This window comes from Halichoerus grypus, chromosome X, assembly GCF_964656455.1.
Source record: "Halichoerus grypus chromosome X, mHalGry1.hap1.1, whole genome shotgun sequence".
NCBI classification, from domain to species: Eukaryota; Metazoa; Chordata; class Mammalia; order Carnivora; family Phocidae; genus Halichoerus; species Halichoerus grypus.
The window spans coordinates 114,245,375-114,265,888 of NC_135727.1; the positions used below are offsets into that span (position 1 = coordinate 114,245,375).

The window sequence follows — 20,514 nt, forward strand, 5'->3', positions numbered from 1 at the left end:
ACTCTCAGATCCCTCACTGAATCTGTCAGCAAAATATGTTGGTTCTACTTCAGAATCCAATCCCTTTTCACAACTTCCCCTGCTACCACCTGGTCCAAGCTACCATCATCTCTCACCTGGTCCCTCCAATGGTCTTTTTTTTTTTTTTTTTAAGTAGGCTCCACATCCAAGCGTGGAGTCCAACACAGGGCTTGAACTCACAACCCTGAGATCAAGACCTGAGCTGAGATCAAGAGTTGGACACTTAACTGACTGAGCCCCCCAGGCACCCCTTTCTTTCAATAGTCTTCTAATTAGTCTCCCTGATTCCCTCCAGTCTCTTCTCAATCCAGCAGCAGGGTGATCCTTTCAAAATAAGTCAGGTCACATCAGGCCTTCGCTCAAAAGCCTACATTAGCTCCCCACTGCACTCAGGATTAAAAGTCCACAATGGCCCATAAGGCCTTACAAAATGCCATCATCCCTATGACTGCTCTGACTGCCACACCTACTTCTTACCCTTACTCTGCTCCAGCCACATGGACCTCCCTTTTATTACTTGAGCGCTCCAGGACCATCCCAGCCATAGTACTTTTTGCACTAGCTATTCCTTCAGCCTGGAACACTCTTCCCCCAGATAGCTGTCATGTCTAATTCTCTCACATCCTTCAAATCTTTGCCAAATGTCATCCTCACAGTGAGGCTTTCCTTCACCACCCTATTTAATCCTATAACCTGCCCCACACACCCTCACCTTACAGCACTCCCAATTCCTTTCTACCCTGATCTCCTTTTTCTTTTCTCCAGGGTCCTTACCATCTTCCAACATACTTGTATGTCCCCCCACCATTTAGAATGTCAAGTCATTGAGGTCAGGGATCTTTTTTTCTGTTCTCTGCTGTGTCCCAAGTGCCTGGAACAGTGCCTGGCATATAACAGGTGTTCAACAAGTATTTGTTAAATAAATGAAGAAACTAAACCTCATGTTTTATTAGCAGATGGATCTGGCTGGGCCATTAATGCCATTACAGCAACTACAAATTACTACAGATCATAGGTACAGGAAAGCTCATTACACTGCTCATTCCATTTTTGTATATGCTTAGGAATTTCCAAAATAAAAGGATTTCTTTTCAGGTTAACAACAAAAAACAGACACACAGTACTGTCTCTGAAATAAATGTCACACTTCTGAAGTTTCCAGAAAACAGCATAAGTAGGAAAAAACCCTGCATTTTATTTCTATTTCTAAACCATTTAATAGTTGTTAAATGTATTACAAATCTCTTCATCTCTGGGTCTCCAGCTTTCTCATCTCTAAAACAAAGAGGCCCGACTAGAAGACCACTACCTTTTGTAATTACAACAGTCTAATACCTAATCCTAAAATTATCTAGGCCCTCTTTGTTCCTAAGCATCGACTTTACACATTTAACTTCTACAGGAGAAATTCAGACTCTGGTTGACGTGATTTCATGCTTCTTTTCTCACTTCTAACTTGTCTTAATTTTCATGACTATATTCCAGGTTTGAGTTTGTAGTTAATATTGTACTGCAGGAATTCCTCTCTGAAGTCGAACAATTATCTATCTAGATTCATTGCTTCCAGAGCTGGAGGGCTGCTATGGGCCTGCTGGCCACGCCCACATCAGACCTGGCAGACTGCCATGGCTCTTACCAGCTGGGAAGCAGCACTTACCATCTCCTTCTTGTCTTCCTGGAAGTGCACATCCACAAACATTTTCCCAACAACATAAGGGAGGGCGCTTTCGATAAAGTTTACACATTTGTCCCATTGAGGCAACAAAGTTGTAGTCCCCTGAATTACCTGTGGGAGATAATTGATCCAGATTGAGGTTCACTTGGATAAAACCTATGGCTGAAAAAAAAATTCACACAACCTGAAGAAAACAGACTACAAAACATTGCACACCCCAACCCATATACATGTGTCCGATGGTAGAGCTGACAGTGAAATCAGATGAAGAAATAAATTCTGCTTGTTCCTAGTTAGACTTAAAACTGAATGAATATATTTTAACGGTAAAATAATGTATTTATCCTTTCCTTTCAATTTTCCCCACTTAATGAAAGATTAGGACAATGGCACAGCTTTTCTGCAGTTAGCAGGGAAATGAGTGGATGCTGTCCCGTCCAAGTGTCTAGATAGCCTCTAATATCTATTAGGAACTGAAGTTGTACTAGGAAAGGTCTAGTATCAACGGATGATCGAAGTTCCTGCCCAGCGAGGGTTTCCTTACTCTGGGTAGTACACTCACAAGTCCAAAGACAACATGGCCCACTGGGAACAACCCAAGAAGCATATTTACATCGTATCGTAGCAAAGGACACACCCATAACCAAGTAAAAAACAGATGAAAATGTTTTTCCCATCTGTCCCAATTAAGCCATTACAAGAAAACATTTACAAACAAGTAAGGAGGTTCCAAAGCAGGACTTGGAAGGCTCAAAGGTTTACTCTTGGTGATGAAAGCAAAGGAACAAATAGTGTTTAAAATGCCCTTGGAGGATGGAAGTTCAGCGCTCAAAATGCAAACCGAAGGCAAGCAGCAAGGCAGGGCGGCCCTGAGCATGGTGGAGGAGCCGCGTGCCCCACAGGAGACCCAGGCTCCTGGCACAGCGCACATGGGCTTGACACTTAGATTCATCTCTTTTTCCTTCTCCTGCTTTCTGGCAACTCAACCCCTCACAGACGGAAGGAATCAATGTATTTTTTAAATCTCTAGAGAAAGAGATCCCACAACTGTCTTTGGCAACTCGATGTTATATTTAGCACTTTACACTCAAGAAACATCCCCTCATACCTAACCCTCCAATTTTCACACGCTACTTCTTACACCAGTCTCTCTTATTCTCTTCAAAGTAGGATTGAAAAGCAGCTGGGTACTATCTTTTTATGTGATCCACAGGAGTTAAAAATATACACACATACATAAAAATATAAATATATATATAACATGTATATATACATATGCACATATATAAATATGTATTTTATATACATATAAAAAATCTACTTTTGTAACTTAACCCTTCGATATGACCTCAATAAATATAGCTGTTTTATAGTGTTCTCTATAAAACTCAATAGTGACTTTGAGAGCCAAAATGTATCCAAAATAACTGTTACTGCTCAACAGTAATGACCCACCAAAAATTCCCATACTCATCTGTTTCTCTAGTAACCGAAACATCTGTTAAATGAAAGCACTGTTATAAAATGTGTCATTCACTTCTAATTGAGAGAAAAATAAATTTAAAATACCTTTTAAAAGTCACAAAATATTTAAAATGCAAAAAAAAACACCAAACAGAAAATCATTAGGTCCTTATTAATGGGACTATTATTCAGATAAAAGCTTGTGAAACAAAGGCAAAATAACACCTGTGTAAGTGAGGGAGTGAAGCTAAAATCAAAGAACCAGGTGAGGGGGAAAGCAGCAAAGTGTTTCAGGCATTTGAGCCAGGTTCCCCGGAGGAGACTAGATTTAGGCCTCTTTGGCCTAGCAGAATTGGAATAATCTCAAAGACTGAATGAAAGTCAAGATAAAGTTAAAGACAAAATTCTATCCCTAAATTAAAGATGAAACTTTACCATCTAAAACGTATACTAGGCATATTTTGAATATTCAGAATACTGAAAATGAAAAATAGTTACAAATATATCACTAAGATACATTAAAACTGTAATTGCAGTGACCCAGTTAAGAACATTGGGGAAAACGGGAATAAGTCGATAAGAGGGAGTGAAAACAATATGATAGTCCCAAATACTGCCCCAAATATCTTTATATGGCCTCATCAAATACAGCCTGAGTGTAGTTTACAGTACATAAGGTTTCACTTAATAAAAAGAAAGAAATTTTTTTAAAAAGTAGAGTTTGGGCTGCAAAACTCCCTCTGTCCCATCCCTAAAGATGATTTTTATTGGATTAGTTAATATACAGACTGTTCCGGCATGTAAAGTTATCCAATGATGTAACATTGCAATCTTCTTCAAACTCACCCGTGAGAATTCGAGCCACCTATACTGAAAACGCCTGCTAAGGTTTGGAATTCTGGAATAAACCATCCTCCACACCAAATAGTTGGCAATGGTCCTGTTAGCAGAGAGAAATGCACATTTATTACAATTAGGTTGATACCTGATACTCTGCAGAACACCTTGGGAAAACTGCTGGCCAAGCTCCATGAAGGGACCTCTTGCTTATACAAAACTGTAGAACTTGCACTTGAGAAATGACATAAGATGATACAATGCCAATAAGCTCAACCAAAACTGGCTTGCTTTTCACCACTTAATACAGATAGATGAAATGAAGATTCTAGCCCGAGGCTTCAGCGTCAACATTTTGCTTTCCCTCTCAGGGCATGGAATCCACTGTTGCCTAGCCCTTTCTGTCTAGAAACTGTCCATACCCTGGAATTATTAGGTGACTTCATAAAATGCAGATGAATTCTTACTTTTGGGAACGAACAGCAATATATTGGCCAATACCAATTATTTAGATTTGCACCTTGGTTCTATACTTACATGAGCTTGAACTTGTCATTTAAGCTTGCTGATTTTATCTTTTCTTGTCATACAACAAGGATGATCCCTACCTTATAGGTTTACTGTGAGGTTAAAATAAATAACGACACCCTTAATAAAGAGTAAATTCCAGACTTTTTATTGTCATTAACTTCCAAACATATGAACAAGCCCATACACTCATGCAGTGCCCATAACAGATATTTTTTAAAAAATCCCTTACATTTTGTTAACTGTTGCCTTTCTCTTTAAGTAAAAGATGCCCTGACCTCAGAAGGATGTGTGATCTAATTTCTAACTCAATAGTGATGATGAATTTTTAATGACCCATCCCCTCCCAGTGTGCCATTACCATGGTGACTCATAACACACACTCCTGAGATGGCTGTTGGGTCATCCAGCCATGTAAGAACCATGTGACATGATGATGGTATCTGGCCCATTAAGAACAACCAACTCTCATTTGCATGGCACTCTAACCCATTCATAGAATGTTCCTATTTCTTTTTTTATTATTATTATTTGAGAGAGAGAGAGAGCACGAGCAAGGGGAGCAGCAGAGGGAGAAATAGACAGCCCCCCCCCCCGAGCAGGGAGCCCAATGCAGGACTCGATCCCAGGACCCTAGAATCATGACCTGAGCTGAAGGCAGACACTTAAATGACTGAGCCACCCAAGCGCCCCTGCTCCTATTTCAAAACATTTTGAACATACCCTTGTCAGATGTGGTTAGACCACCATTGTGTTTTACCTTGTCACCTGGTTGACCAAGATGGCATGCTAGACTGGCAGAAGGGTCACTTCTGTCATTTTCCTGATGTTCACTGTGTTCTGACATTATTAGTAATAGCTTCGATTCCTGTTTCCCTACAAGAATTTTTTAAGCCACTTGTCCATTCTGTGGGGGTTAAGCCACTTAAAACAATTCATTAATCTACAGGTATATAGTAAATGGCTTGAGATTATTTTCTCAATGTACCAACTGAAAACAAACCAGTGAGGGTGACAGTGCCCTCCCCCTCATGTGTGCCATACAGATCAAATGAAGGGCCTGTAGCCATCTATATAGGACTCAACCAAGCCTAATTCTCTTTTCAGTGGAAAAAAATAAAGATATATAAAAATTCTCTAATTTTCTTCTCAGACCCAGTGGACCATGTTTGAGGTATGCACACTTCCCCCTCAGAGACCACCACTCTCAGCAGTGAAGTCCAGCCCTCTTTTCAGGCTACTCTAATAAATACATAGTTGTAGGTCATTCCTTTGGATCTTCTCAGTTCACATTTCTACTCTTGAGCCAGAAGTGCTCGCTGAGCACTTCCTGTTGGCCAACCATCATTCCAGGTGCCCTGAGTACTGTAAAGAAATAGGAGTCCAGCACCTACATTCAGAGAACTTAGAGTCTCATTGGGGCACACAGAACTTCAGATTTCCACTTGCTCAAATAATTGGGTTTTTTACTTGAAGAAATACCTTTTAAGTATATGAAAGGAAGTACATTGTAAGTACTTTCTTTCACTCATTCAGCACATCCTGACCACCCAGATATGTGCTACTACTTCTAGGTGCCAGGGAGATGGAGGGTGAGAAAGATATAGCCCTTGATCTCCTGGAGCTTTGAGCTGAGCAGGGGAAACAAGGTAAGAGCATAAATAACGACTTGGTGGACCCTAGCACCCAAAAAACCCATGCTGGACACTTCACTAGAAGGAGCACATACCTCAAACTGAGGGATAAGATTCGGCCTCATGAGAGGAACAGGGATGGAGCTAGGCCTAAAGAATGGAAGGTTTAATGGGTGTGAGGCAAGAATATGAAGTCTGGACAAGCTAATTAGGAATAGCTTATGTAGGGATGCCTGGGTGGCTCAGTCGGTTAAGTGTCTGCCTTCAGCTCAGGTCATGATCCCAGGGTCCTGGGATGGAGTCCCACATCAGGCTCCCTGCTCAGCAGGGAGTCTGCTTCTCCCTCTCCCTCTGCTCTTCCCCCCCCCGCACTCATGCTCACTCTCTATCTCTCTCTCTCTAATAAATAAAATCTTAAAAAAAAAAAAAAAAAAAAAGGAATAGCTTGTGTATTGCAGAAGATGGTGAGCGGGGTCATCCCTTTACAGAGATAGGCAGAAAGTTCGGCCACAGAGACGACAATGCAGGTAGCCATCAGGGCCCAGTGTCTAGAGAGTCAAAGGAGGCGAGCCTGACCCTAATGCAAGGTCTGTATGTTCTTCAACCTTAAAATATGGCTTCCTGGGTTTGAGAGCTGTGGTGGAGCCACACGTGCAGATTAGAAGACGGTCCATGGCCAGCAGATACACTTCCAGGAATTCAAAAGGTACTCCCTCAAGGGCACAGTGATAAACCAGACTCCCTGGGGAAGTTGTTAGGATGGGGCTGACGGTGGTGGTTGACGGTGGGTGACGGTGGGTGACGGTGGGTGACGGAAGAGGCAGTGCGGTGCAAGTATGCTGGGGTGGGAGAAGGGTGGGCACCCCCACTACAGGAGAGGGGTTACTGTGCCCGTTTCACATATAAAGAAACTTGAGGCCCAGAACCATTAAGTAACTCCTCATGACCACATAGTCAGTGCATCTCCAACTTGGTAGGACCACTCGAGGAGTTTTAAAAGTCCAGATAAATGCCCAAGGCCACTCCAAAGCAATGACATCAGAATCTCTAGGGTGGTATCCAGCATAAATACTGTTTTTAAATTTCCCCCAGCTAAGTCCAATGTGCAAACGAGTTGGAGAACCAGTGTAATAAGCGACGGAGGCTAGACCAGACGGAAGTAGGTCTAACTCTAAAGGCTCTGTGCTTTTCCCCATGCTACACGGTGATAAATTAATGTCTCTAATTCAGCAGAGACTTCCTGGCCAAAGAGCCCAAACGCTTCACAGAAGTCTGTGGGTACGAAGAAAGAATAGTGTGTGACGCCTTCATGGGCAAGGCATTACTAAGACGATAGCAAAACAAGACCTCTGAGAGCTGGAAGAAGGAATGCAGGGAAGCTCGCACAGCAAGACAATGGCACTGATGAGCAGCTCCAGTGGGTTATAAATATCCTGACAGAACGCTGGGGAGCCCAGCTTTGGAGGGCTAATATTACCACGCCAGAAACAGATCTGACCGTAATGAGTGAATCACTGCCACTTAATGCTCGGATATATCAAAAAACAAAACAAAAGTCATATTCAGCAACAGTCCTTGAAAATAACACATATCTTTTTTTTTTTTTTTCAAAAAGCATTTTCAGCAGTATGGTAATTTCCCCAAATGGCAATAAATAAAGCAGAGGAAAGCAAAACATCTCAGGAGAGAACCCACCATTAAAAGAGCAACATGAAATCATTTCCCAAAGCCTCTGACTGGGAAGATTTTTTTTTTTTTTTTTTTAAAGAAGCCCTTGCTGCCCCTTGTCAATTAGTGACAGCTTACATTTGTTTGTATTCAAGAGATCATTAAGTGCCTTTTCCGATCCTCATGATGATGTGATGGGATGGTTATTATTATCCTTATTATCAGATGAAGAAAACAAAGGTCAGAGGGAGTTCAAGGGACTTGCAAGTATGTGGCAAATCCAGAACTAACCACTGGTCTTCAGATTCCAGAGCTTGCATACACTCTTCTAAGTCAAACTACCTGAGGAAAGCCAGACAGGTTCTTCTCAAAGGTTCTCAAAGCCAAAGAGATCTTCCTAAGTCCTAGAGCCTGCTGAAAGGTACACCTAAGGCAGTGCTTCCCAAAGCGTGTCCCTGAACCAGCAGCTTCAGCATCGCCTGAGAACTTGTCAGAAAATTCCGAGGTCTTACCCTAGATCTCATCAATCAGAACTGTGGGATAGGACCCAGTGGTCTATTTTAACCTTTAACTATTTTAACACAGCCCTTTGGGGAGTGCTGATGCTTGTCAGGTTTGAGAACCACTGGTCTAGGAAAACTCTATCTTCTCTTCTTTCTGCACACACAGCTAAACTAGGAATTTCTAAATCCCAGATCAGTGCTTCTTAAACTTTAGTTTAAGAAGTTTAGTATAGGGGCGCCTGGGTGGCTCAGTCGGTTGAGTCTGCCTTTGGCTCGGGTCATGATCCCAGGGTCCTGGGATCAAGCCCCGCATTGGGCTCCCTGCTCCGCGGGAAGCCTGCTTCTCCCTCTCCTACTCCCCCTGCTTGTGTTCCCTCTCTCGCTGTGTCTCTGTCAAATAAATAAATAAAATCATAAATAAAATCATAAATAAATAAGGAAGGAAGGAAGGAAGAAGTTTAGTATATGAACCCCCTGAGGATCTTACTAAATGACAGATTACAATTCAGTGGGTCTGGAGCAGAGACTGATTTCTGCATTTCTAACAAGCTCACAGGCCAGGCCTATACTGGTCTCCATGTTTCATACTTTGAACAAGGTCCCGGATTGCCCTCAGCAGGACTGAGCCCTGTACGAGGTCTACATAACAGCACATTTTCCAGGTAAGCCCCCAGGAGCATATGTACAATGAGAATCATCTCACTTTAATGTACATTGTGCTTGCTTTATATTAAAATAAAACTGAAGACAGAAAAGATCACAGAGGCTCGGAAAAATCTCCAAGGGTTTGCTTTCGGCCAGCCTGCCTTAAACAAACAAACAAAAAGTACTGATGCAGATGATCTCCATGAGGCCAGGCCTTGCCCGGAAGAAGACCCCCAAGCAAAATCTCTCTAACCCCATCCTGCCTCTCTCTCTCAGCCTCTCCCTCCTCCCATTTTGCTCCTCAGACCAAATTAGATGGTTAATCATCTGAGGCATCCGCAAGTCAGGAGTGGGGTGGGGGCGCGGGGAGAGCCGACGGGAGGACAGAAAGGGAGAGACTGCTGCAGCACCTCTCAAGCAGTGATGTGCTGGTAAATGTTTCACAACTGGCGTTCCAAGGGGGGAAAAAAACCTGATTTGTAGCATTTGCCAATTTCCACGGTGTGAATATTCCCATGTCAAACTGTTCACGTGAGATCACTCAACATGGAGTTAGGAAGAGGCAGACAAAACGTGAGGGACCCAGCACATCACTGCATCTTCACCCCCTTTCCACCTTGAACTCCAACTCCCTTTCCCCACAGGCAGCCTCCAGCTTGGGCCTCCAAATGGCCCTGCCCTGGCCACCTACTCCCTTGAACTGAAAGGGCCAGGGCAGCCTCTGGCGCCAGTTCTGGGGGGTCTCATTGCTCTCGTTTTGTGCCCTGCACCATGGCCTGCCAGCGAGGCAGCACCCCGGCCCCCACAGCCATTCGGTCGGTCGGAAAGAAAAGCCTAATACCGCCAGGCCGGCAGGGGGCATGACAGAAGAGGGCAAGCGGCAGTCCAGCTGTGACCAGCTGATGCCAACCCAGGATGGCTCTGTAACGCTGGAAATGCCAGGGGAACCGACTATCTCCACAACTAGCAGTGAAATGTCTGCAAAGAGTCTCTTTTCCATACAGGGATATGTGTGCCAGAGACAGGATGTAGAAACGAGGGCTACCCAGCTTAGAATCTCAACTCCACCCCCTCCTCAAGGTACGTCCTGCAGAAGTCACTTTACCTCAGCTTCTTCATCTATGAAGTGGGAACTACGGTTTTTTTTTTTTAAAGATCAAATGTAACCCTTAGCCATAATGGTGATTAACATGAATCAGTCTTCAAACCCAGTGAGTCCCCCCCAAAAACACTAACAGAAAAGATTCTCCTGGGGTGCTTGTTAAAATTCAGATTCTGGGGCCTCACCCCAGAACTACTGTTTCTGCCTCTACGGAGGACGAGGGGCCTTGGAATCTGTATTTTTACCAAGGGCCTGAGGTGATGCTGCTGGCGTTACTGGTCCATGGAGCACACTTTGTTATTTTCGGGTTTTTATCTAAATTCTGGTTAGTTACCAAATAGTGTAATATCGGCACGCGGAGCACACTTTGAAGAGCAAGGTTCTAACCCACACATCCCCTAACCAACCTCTAGATTCAATTTTCACTTAGAAAATTTTTATAGAATCACTGCTTATCTCTAAATGGTAGAATTTCAAGTAAATTTATTATTTCTTCTCTCCCTTTTCTGTATGCTTTTCTCAGTGAACACATACTGCTTTTATCATAAAATATAATCTTAAAAGGAAAAGCAGCTCTTCAAAGGTGTTTCAGTGTTTCCATAGGTAGGGATGGAGGCTAGATTTTATTTCTAGGACTTCTGCAGGCATCTTTTTTTGGGTTTTTCTTTTTTTTTTTTTACACATAACTCCCGGCAAGATAGCCCTAAGTCCAAATAAGAAAATATGATTTTTAATTATGGTCTGGCATCTAGCTTAGTAAACTGCCTTTGTGAAGCTACTTGACCCTGCTGTGCTTCATTTTCTATAGTCAAATCGGAATGGCTTCATGAAGATGTAAAATTCCCTTTCATGGACATTTTTAGGATCTTCTTGTTTGTAGTGCTAAAGTAGCAGCGCAACCAATTCTAAAACATTCTTTAAAATATGAAAAACCACGGGGCGCCTGGGTGGCTCAGTCAGTTGAGCGTCTGCTGTTTGGCTCAGGTCACGATCCCGGCGTCCCAGGATTGCGCCCCACATTGCATCCAGCTCCCTGCTCAGCGGGGAGTCTGCTTCTCCCTCTGCCCCTCCCCTGCTCCTGCTCTGTCTCTCCCTCACTCACTCTCTCTCTCTCAAATAGATAAAATCTTTAAGAAATAATGATAATAAATAAATAAAATAAGAAAAACCAGGGGTGCCGGGGTGGCTCAGTCAGTTAAGGTTAAGCAGTTAAGCGTCCACTGTGTCCGACCCTTGATTTTGGCTCAGGTCCTGATCTCAGGGTCATGGGATTGAGCCCTGCACTGTGGTCTGTGCTCTGCGCAGAGTCCGCTTGTCCCTCTCTCTCTGCTCCTCACCACCGCCCACCCTCCCCCCCCCACGGCTTGCACTGTCTCTCTCTCTCAAATAGATAAAGTCTTTAAAAATATATATAAAATAAGAAAAACCAGACAGTTCCTGAAGTTGTTTCATCAGTGCAATTTTTCTATGGCTCTCAGACTACTCTTACTCAACACAGGTACTTCACTATATTGCAACAAAGTGACTTACTGGCTAAAAAGAAACCAGAAAAAAAAAAAAGCAGCAAAGGACGAAAAATGAAATGGAAAAAAAGAGATGTTCATATAGAAATTTCAGAAAATGACATCATTATGTAACTAGCTCCTAAAAGTAGGAAACAATTGAAGCTTTCAGAGAGAAAAATATGGAGAAAGGCCAGAAATGAGGGGCAAAAACATTGTGTATCTGCTATCATAGCAAGTAAATAACACCAGACGATGATTTTGGCCAATTTGTCATGAAGGGCACCAGGATTTTGCCTAAGACTCTTTCGAGGTAACCTTCCTTAACAACAGTAGTCCAAGGATGTGAGAGGGAAGGCCTTATAATTTAAAAGGAAAAACAAAAGTCAGGGTAAAATACACAAGAAAGCTCTTACTTCTTCCTCTCAGAGCCTAATATCCTAAACAAATCTTTAAAGTACTGCGGGACACGGACGACCACGTTCTCTGCGGGGCCAATGTCTTTCAGGCCAGGGTAGACTCTGACATCGATGACCTTCTTGATGTAGCCCAGCCAGTCAAACTGAGGAGAGAGAGACAAACACAGAGTGAGGGAACATCTGCTGGGCAGCAAGCAAGGAGAGAGGCAAAGAGAGCTGGCTGAACATACTCCACTGCCTGTAATTTCTGACCAAATAGTTAGAGATGTGACTGCTCAACTCTAGAAAAGAAACGACTGGCCACGTGCTGCCCAGACCTACCGCCCGCATCACACACAGACTTCCCGTGCGTTGTGTACCATCTGCCCGCGGACAGCACACGACCCCCCTCTTCAGCTCCCCCCACTTCGCTCCCTCTTGTGCTTGCCCTCACACCGCTCCCCCACTCATTCACTCACGGGTACACACAGCCGCCCCTGCCAAGCTCCACTACTGGTCTCCCCTCTGGGGCAGCTTTACTTACAGGAGCAACAAAAAGTAATACGTGTCCCCTCTTCAGAGCACCACTCTCTTGGCATTTTTAATTGGCTACCCCAAAAGTCTTTTCCAGCCTTTTTCTTTTTTTTTTCCTGCCCTGCCTGCATCTACTAGTGAAATGGAAAACCAGTTACTCACTGTAGGCAGGGAAGCCCCAGTCCTACTTAAGACATAAAGGGAAGACATCTGGGAATATGCTGGAAAGGCTTTAGTATTTTTCCTGGTGAAAGAGATAGACGTGACTATCATTGGCCCCTCCCCTTTCTTCCCGGCTGGTGGCAGATGTGGTATGTGGAGCTAGAGTACCACCTTACAACCCGGAGTCATCACACAGGAAGGCAAAAAGCCAACACACTGAGGACAGTGGAGAGAACAAACGTGGCTCTTTGACAACACTGTTCAACAGCAAAAGCAACACCAACAGCCACCTACATCTAGACTTTTGTCTTGTAAGAAAACAGGCTTTAAGTTTTTAAGCCACTCTTGGAAAGGTTTTCTTTTCCCTACAGTAGAAAGCATCCAAACGCACAGACAGAGGATATTTTATGTGGTGACTGACAAACATGATGATAACCAATAAGACTGATAGTAGGCTTTATAAAGGCAAAACTTCACACACAGATGATGTACAGTCGTTTGTAAAATGACCAGTTAAGGTAACATTTCCTAGATCATTGTCACCAACCTGGGGAATCATAGCACTCAGCTGGGAAATGTTCATTTTGTTGTACAAGGCCTCACTGGTTCGGTTTTCATGTGGAATCATTATCTGGTGGAAAGAGACTTTGGTTATTGTTTCGAATGAACCATTTCCTGATGCGTGACTACCTTCTATATGTGCCAAACATCTGCCAAGTATCATAAAGCTTTTCAAGATTTTGGTGCAGTGCTGAACTTGGGAGAGAGAAAAAAAGACATCGCTTTAAGCAAAATTAAGATGAAGATAGTAAGAAGAATCCTTCCTGTCCTGTTCAGTGTGAAACACTGCCCTCAGTCCAAAAATAACTTCCCAAATCCCTTCCTCATCTCTAATGGGGATGGACAAAAATCTATTACTGGCTCAGGTCTGACAGCCAAACTGAGATTAGGCAACTGAGACAAACATCCTACCTTCACCGGTGGTATCCAGATAATGACCAGAAGAGCTTATGAACCACAGGCCATCCCTTCATCCCTTGGGGCACATTTTCACTAAAGAGCACTAGACTATCCGGATACCACTGCCATCTGTGATCATTGTGTCAGCAGCTCATTACCTCCCCTCCCCTCTTCCCTCTGCTTTCTCTGGCCTTCAGGAACCGCCCCCGCCCCTACCACCACCACCACTCAGGGAATGAGTTCAGTTACCACTCAAACACATATTTCCAAGTCTACATCTCCAACCTTGACTCTTGACACTCTTTCTATTCCCAATTCTCATGCTCTTGGCCACTGTGCCAACACCAAATCTAAGCTATGTTGAATCTAAGAAAAGCAGCAATGATTGTCTTCCTCAAGGGCTGTCTTAATCATGTCCATGGACAGGAAGCAGCTCCCCATACCCCTAAACCATACCGTGCTTTTAAGGCCCTCCATCCTCTGATTCCCTTGCATTAAACTTGCCACTTTCTACCTCACACCTCACACAAGACTCTCCTACCCTGGCACCCCCATCCACCATCACCACTCCCATAGTTTGAACCAGGATTCAAGACGTGGCCCAAGATTCATTTTCTCTGTCAAGTCTTTCCAGTTAAACTCTACTTGGTTCCAATCACAAGGGCCACTCCGTCAACGTGCCCTCCCTTTGTGAACACTTCTCTCTAGCTGGTATTGGTTAAATGCACACTTCCATGGCTGTGTTCATAAGGACCTTTTTGTGCTTGGCTAGGTTGTCCTGTCTCTCCAGCTTCAGAAGTTTCCCTAGTACTATGTGTTCCACTAATTTTGAATGACCTAGGGGTATAAAAGATGGAGGTAAGAATTACCAGCAGGCCAAAAATCTATGCACCACAGATTTTGGAAGATAAAAATCACACAGGGCTGAGTGACAGACATCTACCCCCTCTTTTCTAAATGCTTCAGTGCCCTCCCCCACCTCACCCTCCACCCTCATGCTTCTCCCCCACCTCACCCTCCACAGGAGAGAGTTCATGAATCTTACAAACAGCTTCCTGGATCCATGTGAATCATTGCCTCAGAGAATGTCCACACTCCTCCCTCCCTCTACTAGGGCTCTCAGTCCCGGATTGAAGCCCTTTGACCTCAGAGCTGTTTTCAGCTCTCTGCCAACTACTTCCCCCCACCCCATGGATTTGTCACTTCATTTAGCCTCTCAACAATTCCCAGTCTTGCCTCAGCCCAGCTGTTTTTAGTTCCCTTTTTGGTCCAAATCCCTGGCTCAGGGCAAGGCCTTTCCCTGCTGTATCAGAGCTTCAGTCCAAATTAGAGCTCTGGGTCTCCTATTTGCCTGGGAAGGGAATCCAGATGGCCTCTAGACATGGCTTAGAGGCCCAGTCTTGACTCCAGAACATCTGCAGCAGTGTTCACACAGTCTTCAAAGGTGACATGCATGAATGAACTTTCTGCTCTGCAAGTAAGAGTTTGGAGAGAGGTATGCATGTACATCACTGCAGCTGAGAGAAACTAATTCCTCCTGACCCTTATCAATCGTCCCTACTCCATACCTCAACACCCTACCACCACTTTGCCAAACACAAAACCAAGCAACACCTGGATTCACATGCAACTAAGGATTTTTACCAACTTCTGTTATAAAAGACTACCAACCCATATGCAAGACTTGATAAAAGTGTCATTTTTTTCCCCACTACGAGGTATACCCACAAACAGATTTCACATTTTTTCCCTCCAGTCCTAAGAATGTACAGGGCTTTTACACTTTGGTTCTTCTACAAAAGAAGTTATGTTCTGAACAAAGTGGACCAGTGAGGATTTCTCATTATTTTCCCTCAGGTTTGTTCTTAGGTCTCTACCCTGAGCCTGAACTTAAGGTAACTTGCAAAGAACACAGCATGTGACACAGTGACATTTAAGTGGGGCAAGAAAAGAATGAAAAACGGTTAGGTACAAGGTAGCACCAGAATGGCAGCTAAAAAATGCTTACTGGCATGTCCTACACACTTTCTCCATCAAACTGTATACCCAGTACCCAGGATGGGTGAACAGACTTCCCAAAGGCCCGGTCTTAGGTCAGACTGACCCTGGGTGGGACTGGTATAAAGAGTAAACTAAATGAAAAACAACCTCCCACTCAAGCCAAATCAATATGGATTTATTAACTATTCTTCTATAGGAACCACACAGAAGTCGTGTAGGAGAACATAGTCAGAGGATCTCCCTGATGCTGTTCTTTGGCCACAGCTAGGCAGCATATGGCCCTTGGGCTTCAAGCAGGGAGGCAGAAGGAAAGAAGAGCTCTTCTTTCTATCATGGTTCTTCTTCCTGTTCCTTTCCAGAGGGGATGCTATTAGTTCTACCTTGGATCCAAAGGACATTGCCACAGAATGCCCTTTTTATATATATTTCCACTCATGGTATACTACTTTTAAAATAAGAAAAAGAAAATAAAGAGATTTTTACATTAACACTTACCTCTGCTATCTTAATTTCCAATCTAAGCACTGACTTCATGTCATGCTCCGCTCGGGAGCTATTAGCTCCCAAAAGCACAGCCGTATCCACCATGAACTTGTAAAGGGCATCCCGATACTATAAGAGATAAAGAAGCAAGTGACCATGACAACAGCCTATTAGAAAGTACGTTTCAGGGACAGAGAAGGGCAAAAACAGCAGGTGGAAGTAAATGCTCTTCAATTTCACTCTATACTCCAAGTATGGTACAGGCATGAGGCAAAACCAACCATCCACCCACCACCACCACTTTGGGAGAAAGAGTGGCAGCTAGTGGGGGACTGTTTTCATGAGAGACAGAGATACCAGCCACCAAGGATCAAGAGAACTAGTTTTCTGGCAACCAATGATATTATAGATACAGGAAACATCTCCAAATGAGCCCAGAATAGAAAGTTAAAGGTCAGACTCCTCTTTCCAGGCAAGTGAGGTTTTAATAAAATAATGGGAAAGAATGGTTGCTAAAAGCAGGAGCCATGATCCATGAAGACTAGTGGAAACTGTGATTTATTCTCTTGCAGCTCAATTTACCCACCTTCACACTAAGCAATAAAAAGACCAGTGATTGCAACCCTTTGTCTCTTCAGTTTTGTATGGATTTTACAAAGTTCTCCTCACGACTCAGGGAGAAAAGAATGAAGAGAGGAATGATAAAGAGAAACCCAGCAAATAGCAAATACAGAGTTTCCTCCCTGCATGTTCATAAACCCATTGTCAGGCTATTCATATGGCACTGGAGAGGGACCTTAACTCTGTGGGAACTGTGGAATCTTGTTGAGGGTAACCTCTCCTTTCAGGTATGTTTGTGAGAACTCAATACACCACATATTAAATTATCACATGGTTATGCTATGGGACTAAGATTTCCTTACATCTTGATTATATATGCTATTCTTGCTATGTTTATGACCTCGAGACCTATACAGTGCTTGGCATATAGCAGGGCTTTAATAAATATTTGTTAATCAGTAAGCAAGCTTGGCAAAGAGTCTTAATTAGAAACAATGTTTTATAATTCCCAGTTCAATTTAAGAAATTATTTATTCAATCAATACATATATAGGATGTCTTGCTAGGCATTCTGTGCTTATGCGGGGTACAGATGAAAAATTACATAATGCATGAGTCCGGTTCTCAGTGTGTAATCCAGTGAGGGAGATAAACATGTAATTACTAACTGTAACATTAGAGAGACCAAAATCAGTTCCTTAACAAAGCTGCTAAGTGTTTGGAAACTCAAAAAGTAGAGAAGAATTCCAGCCTGGAGAAATGAGCACAGAGCATTTGAAGGAGACAGGTTCAAGAGTAGTGAAGAATCCTCCTGTGAGGTGTGTAAGCTGCCTTTGTTGGGAGAAAAACAAAAGTAAATGAGGCAGCAAAAGTGTTCTGGGATCATGTCATGATCAAAGCATGCTGGGAGCTATACTTTGAGAAGAGAATTTGTCCAGTGGTGCTAAGGAGGCAATGAAACGAAGGGGAGGAGTTAACAGTTAAAGGCTACTTGTAGTCAAGGCGAGAGTTAACAAGGATCTGACCTAGGGCAGTAAAGACAGAGAGGAGGAACCAGACGGAACAGAGATTTTGAAAGTAGAATCCACAGGACTTGACTGATTGGTTACAGGGGATGGGGAAGGAGGTTTCAAGCCTGGTTGCTGATAGGGTGGTGACCCCAACAGAAAGGTAGGTGCCTGCATATTGGCAAAAGTCCATTCTATCCACTTTGAACAATACAAACATGCCAGCCTTCTTTGATGAATGTCCTTACCCAGAAAGTTGCCTAAGATCTTACCTAGCTTCCTGCCCTCCAGAACCTTCTAGATACAAGGTTTAGTAACAGCAAAGGAGTAGGGACTTCCGTTGTGACCCTAACACTTCCCAATCTACGTTCCTACATTCTTAGGCTGGGCCAGAAACCAGTGAACTCCCTAGTCAAGGGTCCCCTGGGTCTGAGGCTCCTTTGGAAGTTCAACCATGTTTCCAAAATGAATTGAAAGTGTCAGGAATGAAGCAGCTCTACTCCAATCTCCAGGAAACTACTAGGTTTCCCAGCCAACCCAAGAAGTCTATCGGAACTGATCCCATCTGGTTCTTATTAACCTTGCATTAACCCATGGCATCTGTTAAGAAAACAGATTCCTGGGCCCCACTTCAAGTCTCCTACATGGGCCTCTCCTGGGCTGTGGCCCAAGAATCGACATTTAACAGGAGGTTCCCAGATGACTCTTAAGCCATACAATTTGAGAACCATTGACTGACTATGTCAACCCAGTCAAATCTCCACACTTTACTTCTGCAATGTACAGTGAGCTCTCTACAGTTCTGAGGAGAGGCTGCAAGCTCATTTCTTGGTTACTTCATTCAGGCGTGCTGTCTCCCGAGCTCAATCATGAGGGCCCTGAGCCTTGACGGCCAGACTTTCTGGAGACAGGAAGTACCATGTGTCTGATTGAATAAAAGGCCTCTGCTTCCTGCACTGGCAACATGGTCATCAAACAGTCACATTGTTCGTTTCCAGTAAAGAGTCAGGGATTTTAGAACAATTTATGAACCCAACAACAGTCTGACAAGGCACAGTGGTGAATATGAGTCAAACTTACAGACTTGGCTTCTGTGGTATTATCCAGGTAGTCTTCCCTCACGGCTAGGGAGAGAGTTGCTTGGTCCAGCTGTTGAAACAAAACAGAAAGCATTCTGCTTGTAATATAAATTCGTACCAAGCATTGTAACAAGAATCATGGAATGGGCACGGCAGGGGTGCTCTGAGTCTCGTCACCAGTACAGAAAGAGTTCCCTGCACTCAGAGTGATAGGCAAATAGGTACTTCAGCAAAGACAGAAATTATAAAGTATCGGAGACCAGCCCCTGCTCCATGGATTCTAACCTTTTTGAGGTTCTACCAATACTGAATAGCATCAAAGCTCTCTGAGTTGAAATAGGTCTTAGAGATGATTTGGTTTTCCCCCTTCTTGTGGAGAAACAAAGGCCAAAGAACTGAGGTGACTTTTCCAAGGTAACATGGCTGGGCAGAGCTCAGAGGAGAATCACGGTCTCCCGTCACCAGGTCCAGCGTTCTCCTCACTGCAGTATTTGACAAAAATGCCAATCTGGAGAGAGTTGATTAATCACATTTTCTACCGCCATACCCCTAAAATACTGTACTGCATTGAGTGATTTTTTTTTATTTTAAAGGAATCAAATGATAATTCTGTTTTGAGAAATCTTTGCAAAATTTAGAACTCTCTCTGGAAAGTTTAGGATAGGTGATAAAAATACAAATAATAGACAACTAAATAACCAAAATTATTATAGAAAAGTATAGCATAATTTCTTGAAGTAAACAATTTCAATGTCTTAAAGGCAATCAAAGGGGAAAAGACAGTGTTTTTTGTTTGTTTGTTTGTTTTTTTAAAGATTTTATTTATTTGAGAGAGAGAGAATGAGAGACAGAGAGCATGAGAGGGAAGAGGGTCAGAGGAAGCAGCAGATCCCCCGCTGAGCAGGGAGCCCGATGTGGGACTCGATCCCGGGACTCCAGGATCATGACCTGAGCCGAAGACAGTCGCTTAACCAACTGAGCCACCCAGGCGCCCAAGACAGTGTTTTTGAAGAATGTGCTACAACAACTGGACATCTGCTTACAGAAAAAAAAAAGAAAAAGAAGAAATAAACCTTGACTCATACCTCACATCTTTTACAAAAATTAACTCAAAATGGATCATAGACCTAAATGTAAAACCCAAAACTATGAAACTTCTAGAAGAAAACATAGGGGGAACTCTTGTGACCTAGGGTTAGACAAAGAGTTGTTGTTTTTTTTTTAAAGATTTTATTTATTTATTTGACAGAGCGAGAAAGAGAGCACAAGCAGGGGAAGCAGTAGGGAGAGGAAGAAGCAGGCTCCCCACTGAACAGAGTGCCTGATGCGGGGCTCGACCCCAGGATGCTGGGATCATGACCTGAGCCGAAGGCAGACGCTTAACCAACTGAGCCACCCAGGCACCCCAGAGTTATTTTTTTAAAGATTTTATTTATTTATTTGAGAGAGAGAGAGAGAGAACACAGAGGGAGAGGGAGAAGCAGACTCCCCACTGAGCAGGGAGCCTGATGCAGGACCTGATCCCAGGACCCTGAGATCATGACCTGAGCCGAGGTCAGATGCTTAACCGACTGAGCCACCCAACTGAGCCACCCAGGCACCCCTAGACAAAGAGTTATTAGACATGATACCAAAATCACAATCCAGAGAAGAAAAAAGAAATTGGACTGCGTCACCATTAAAAAATTTTGCTCTGCAAATGACACTGTCAGAATAAAAAGATGAGCTACAGAGACAAAATATTTGACAA

General features: G+C 43.4%; 1 protein-coding gene across 1 annotated transcript in view; it reads right to left on the reverse strand.

The window, feature by feature from the left end:
- Window positions 1-20,514, reverse strand: part of PHEX (phosphate regulating endopeptidase X-linked) — a 196,964-nt gene that overhangs the window by 134,510 nt on the left and 41,940 nt on the right. Inside the window, exons 7-12 of the mRNA XM_078064050.1 lie at window positions 18,766-18,834; window positions 16,130-16,246; window positions 13,221-13,304; window positions 11,996-12,141; window positions 4,007-4,100; window positions 1,679-1,807 (exon numbers count right to left, since the gene is read on the reverse strand). Coding sequence (XP_077920176.1) covers window positions 1,679-1,807; window positions 4,007-4,100; window positions 11,996-12,141; window positions 13,221-13,304; window positions 16,130-16,246; window positions 18,766-18,834 — 639 coding nt within the window. The remainder of the gene's footprint in view (window positions 1-1,678; window positions 1,808-4,006; window positions 4,101-11,995; window positions 12,142-13,220; window positions 13,305-16,129; window positions 16,247-18,765; window positions 18,835-20,514) is intronic.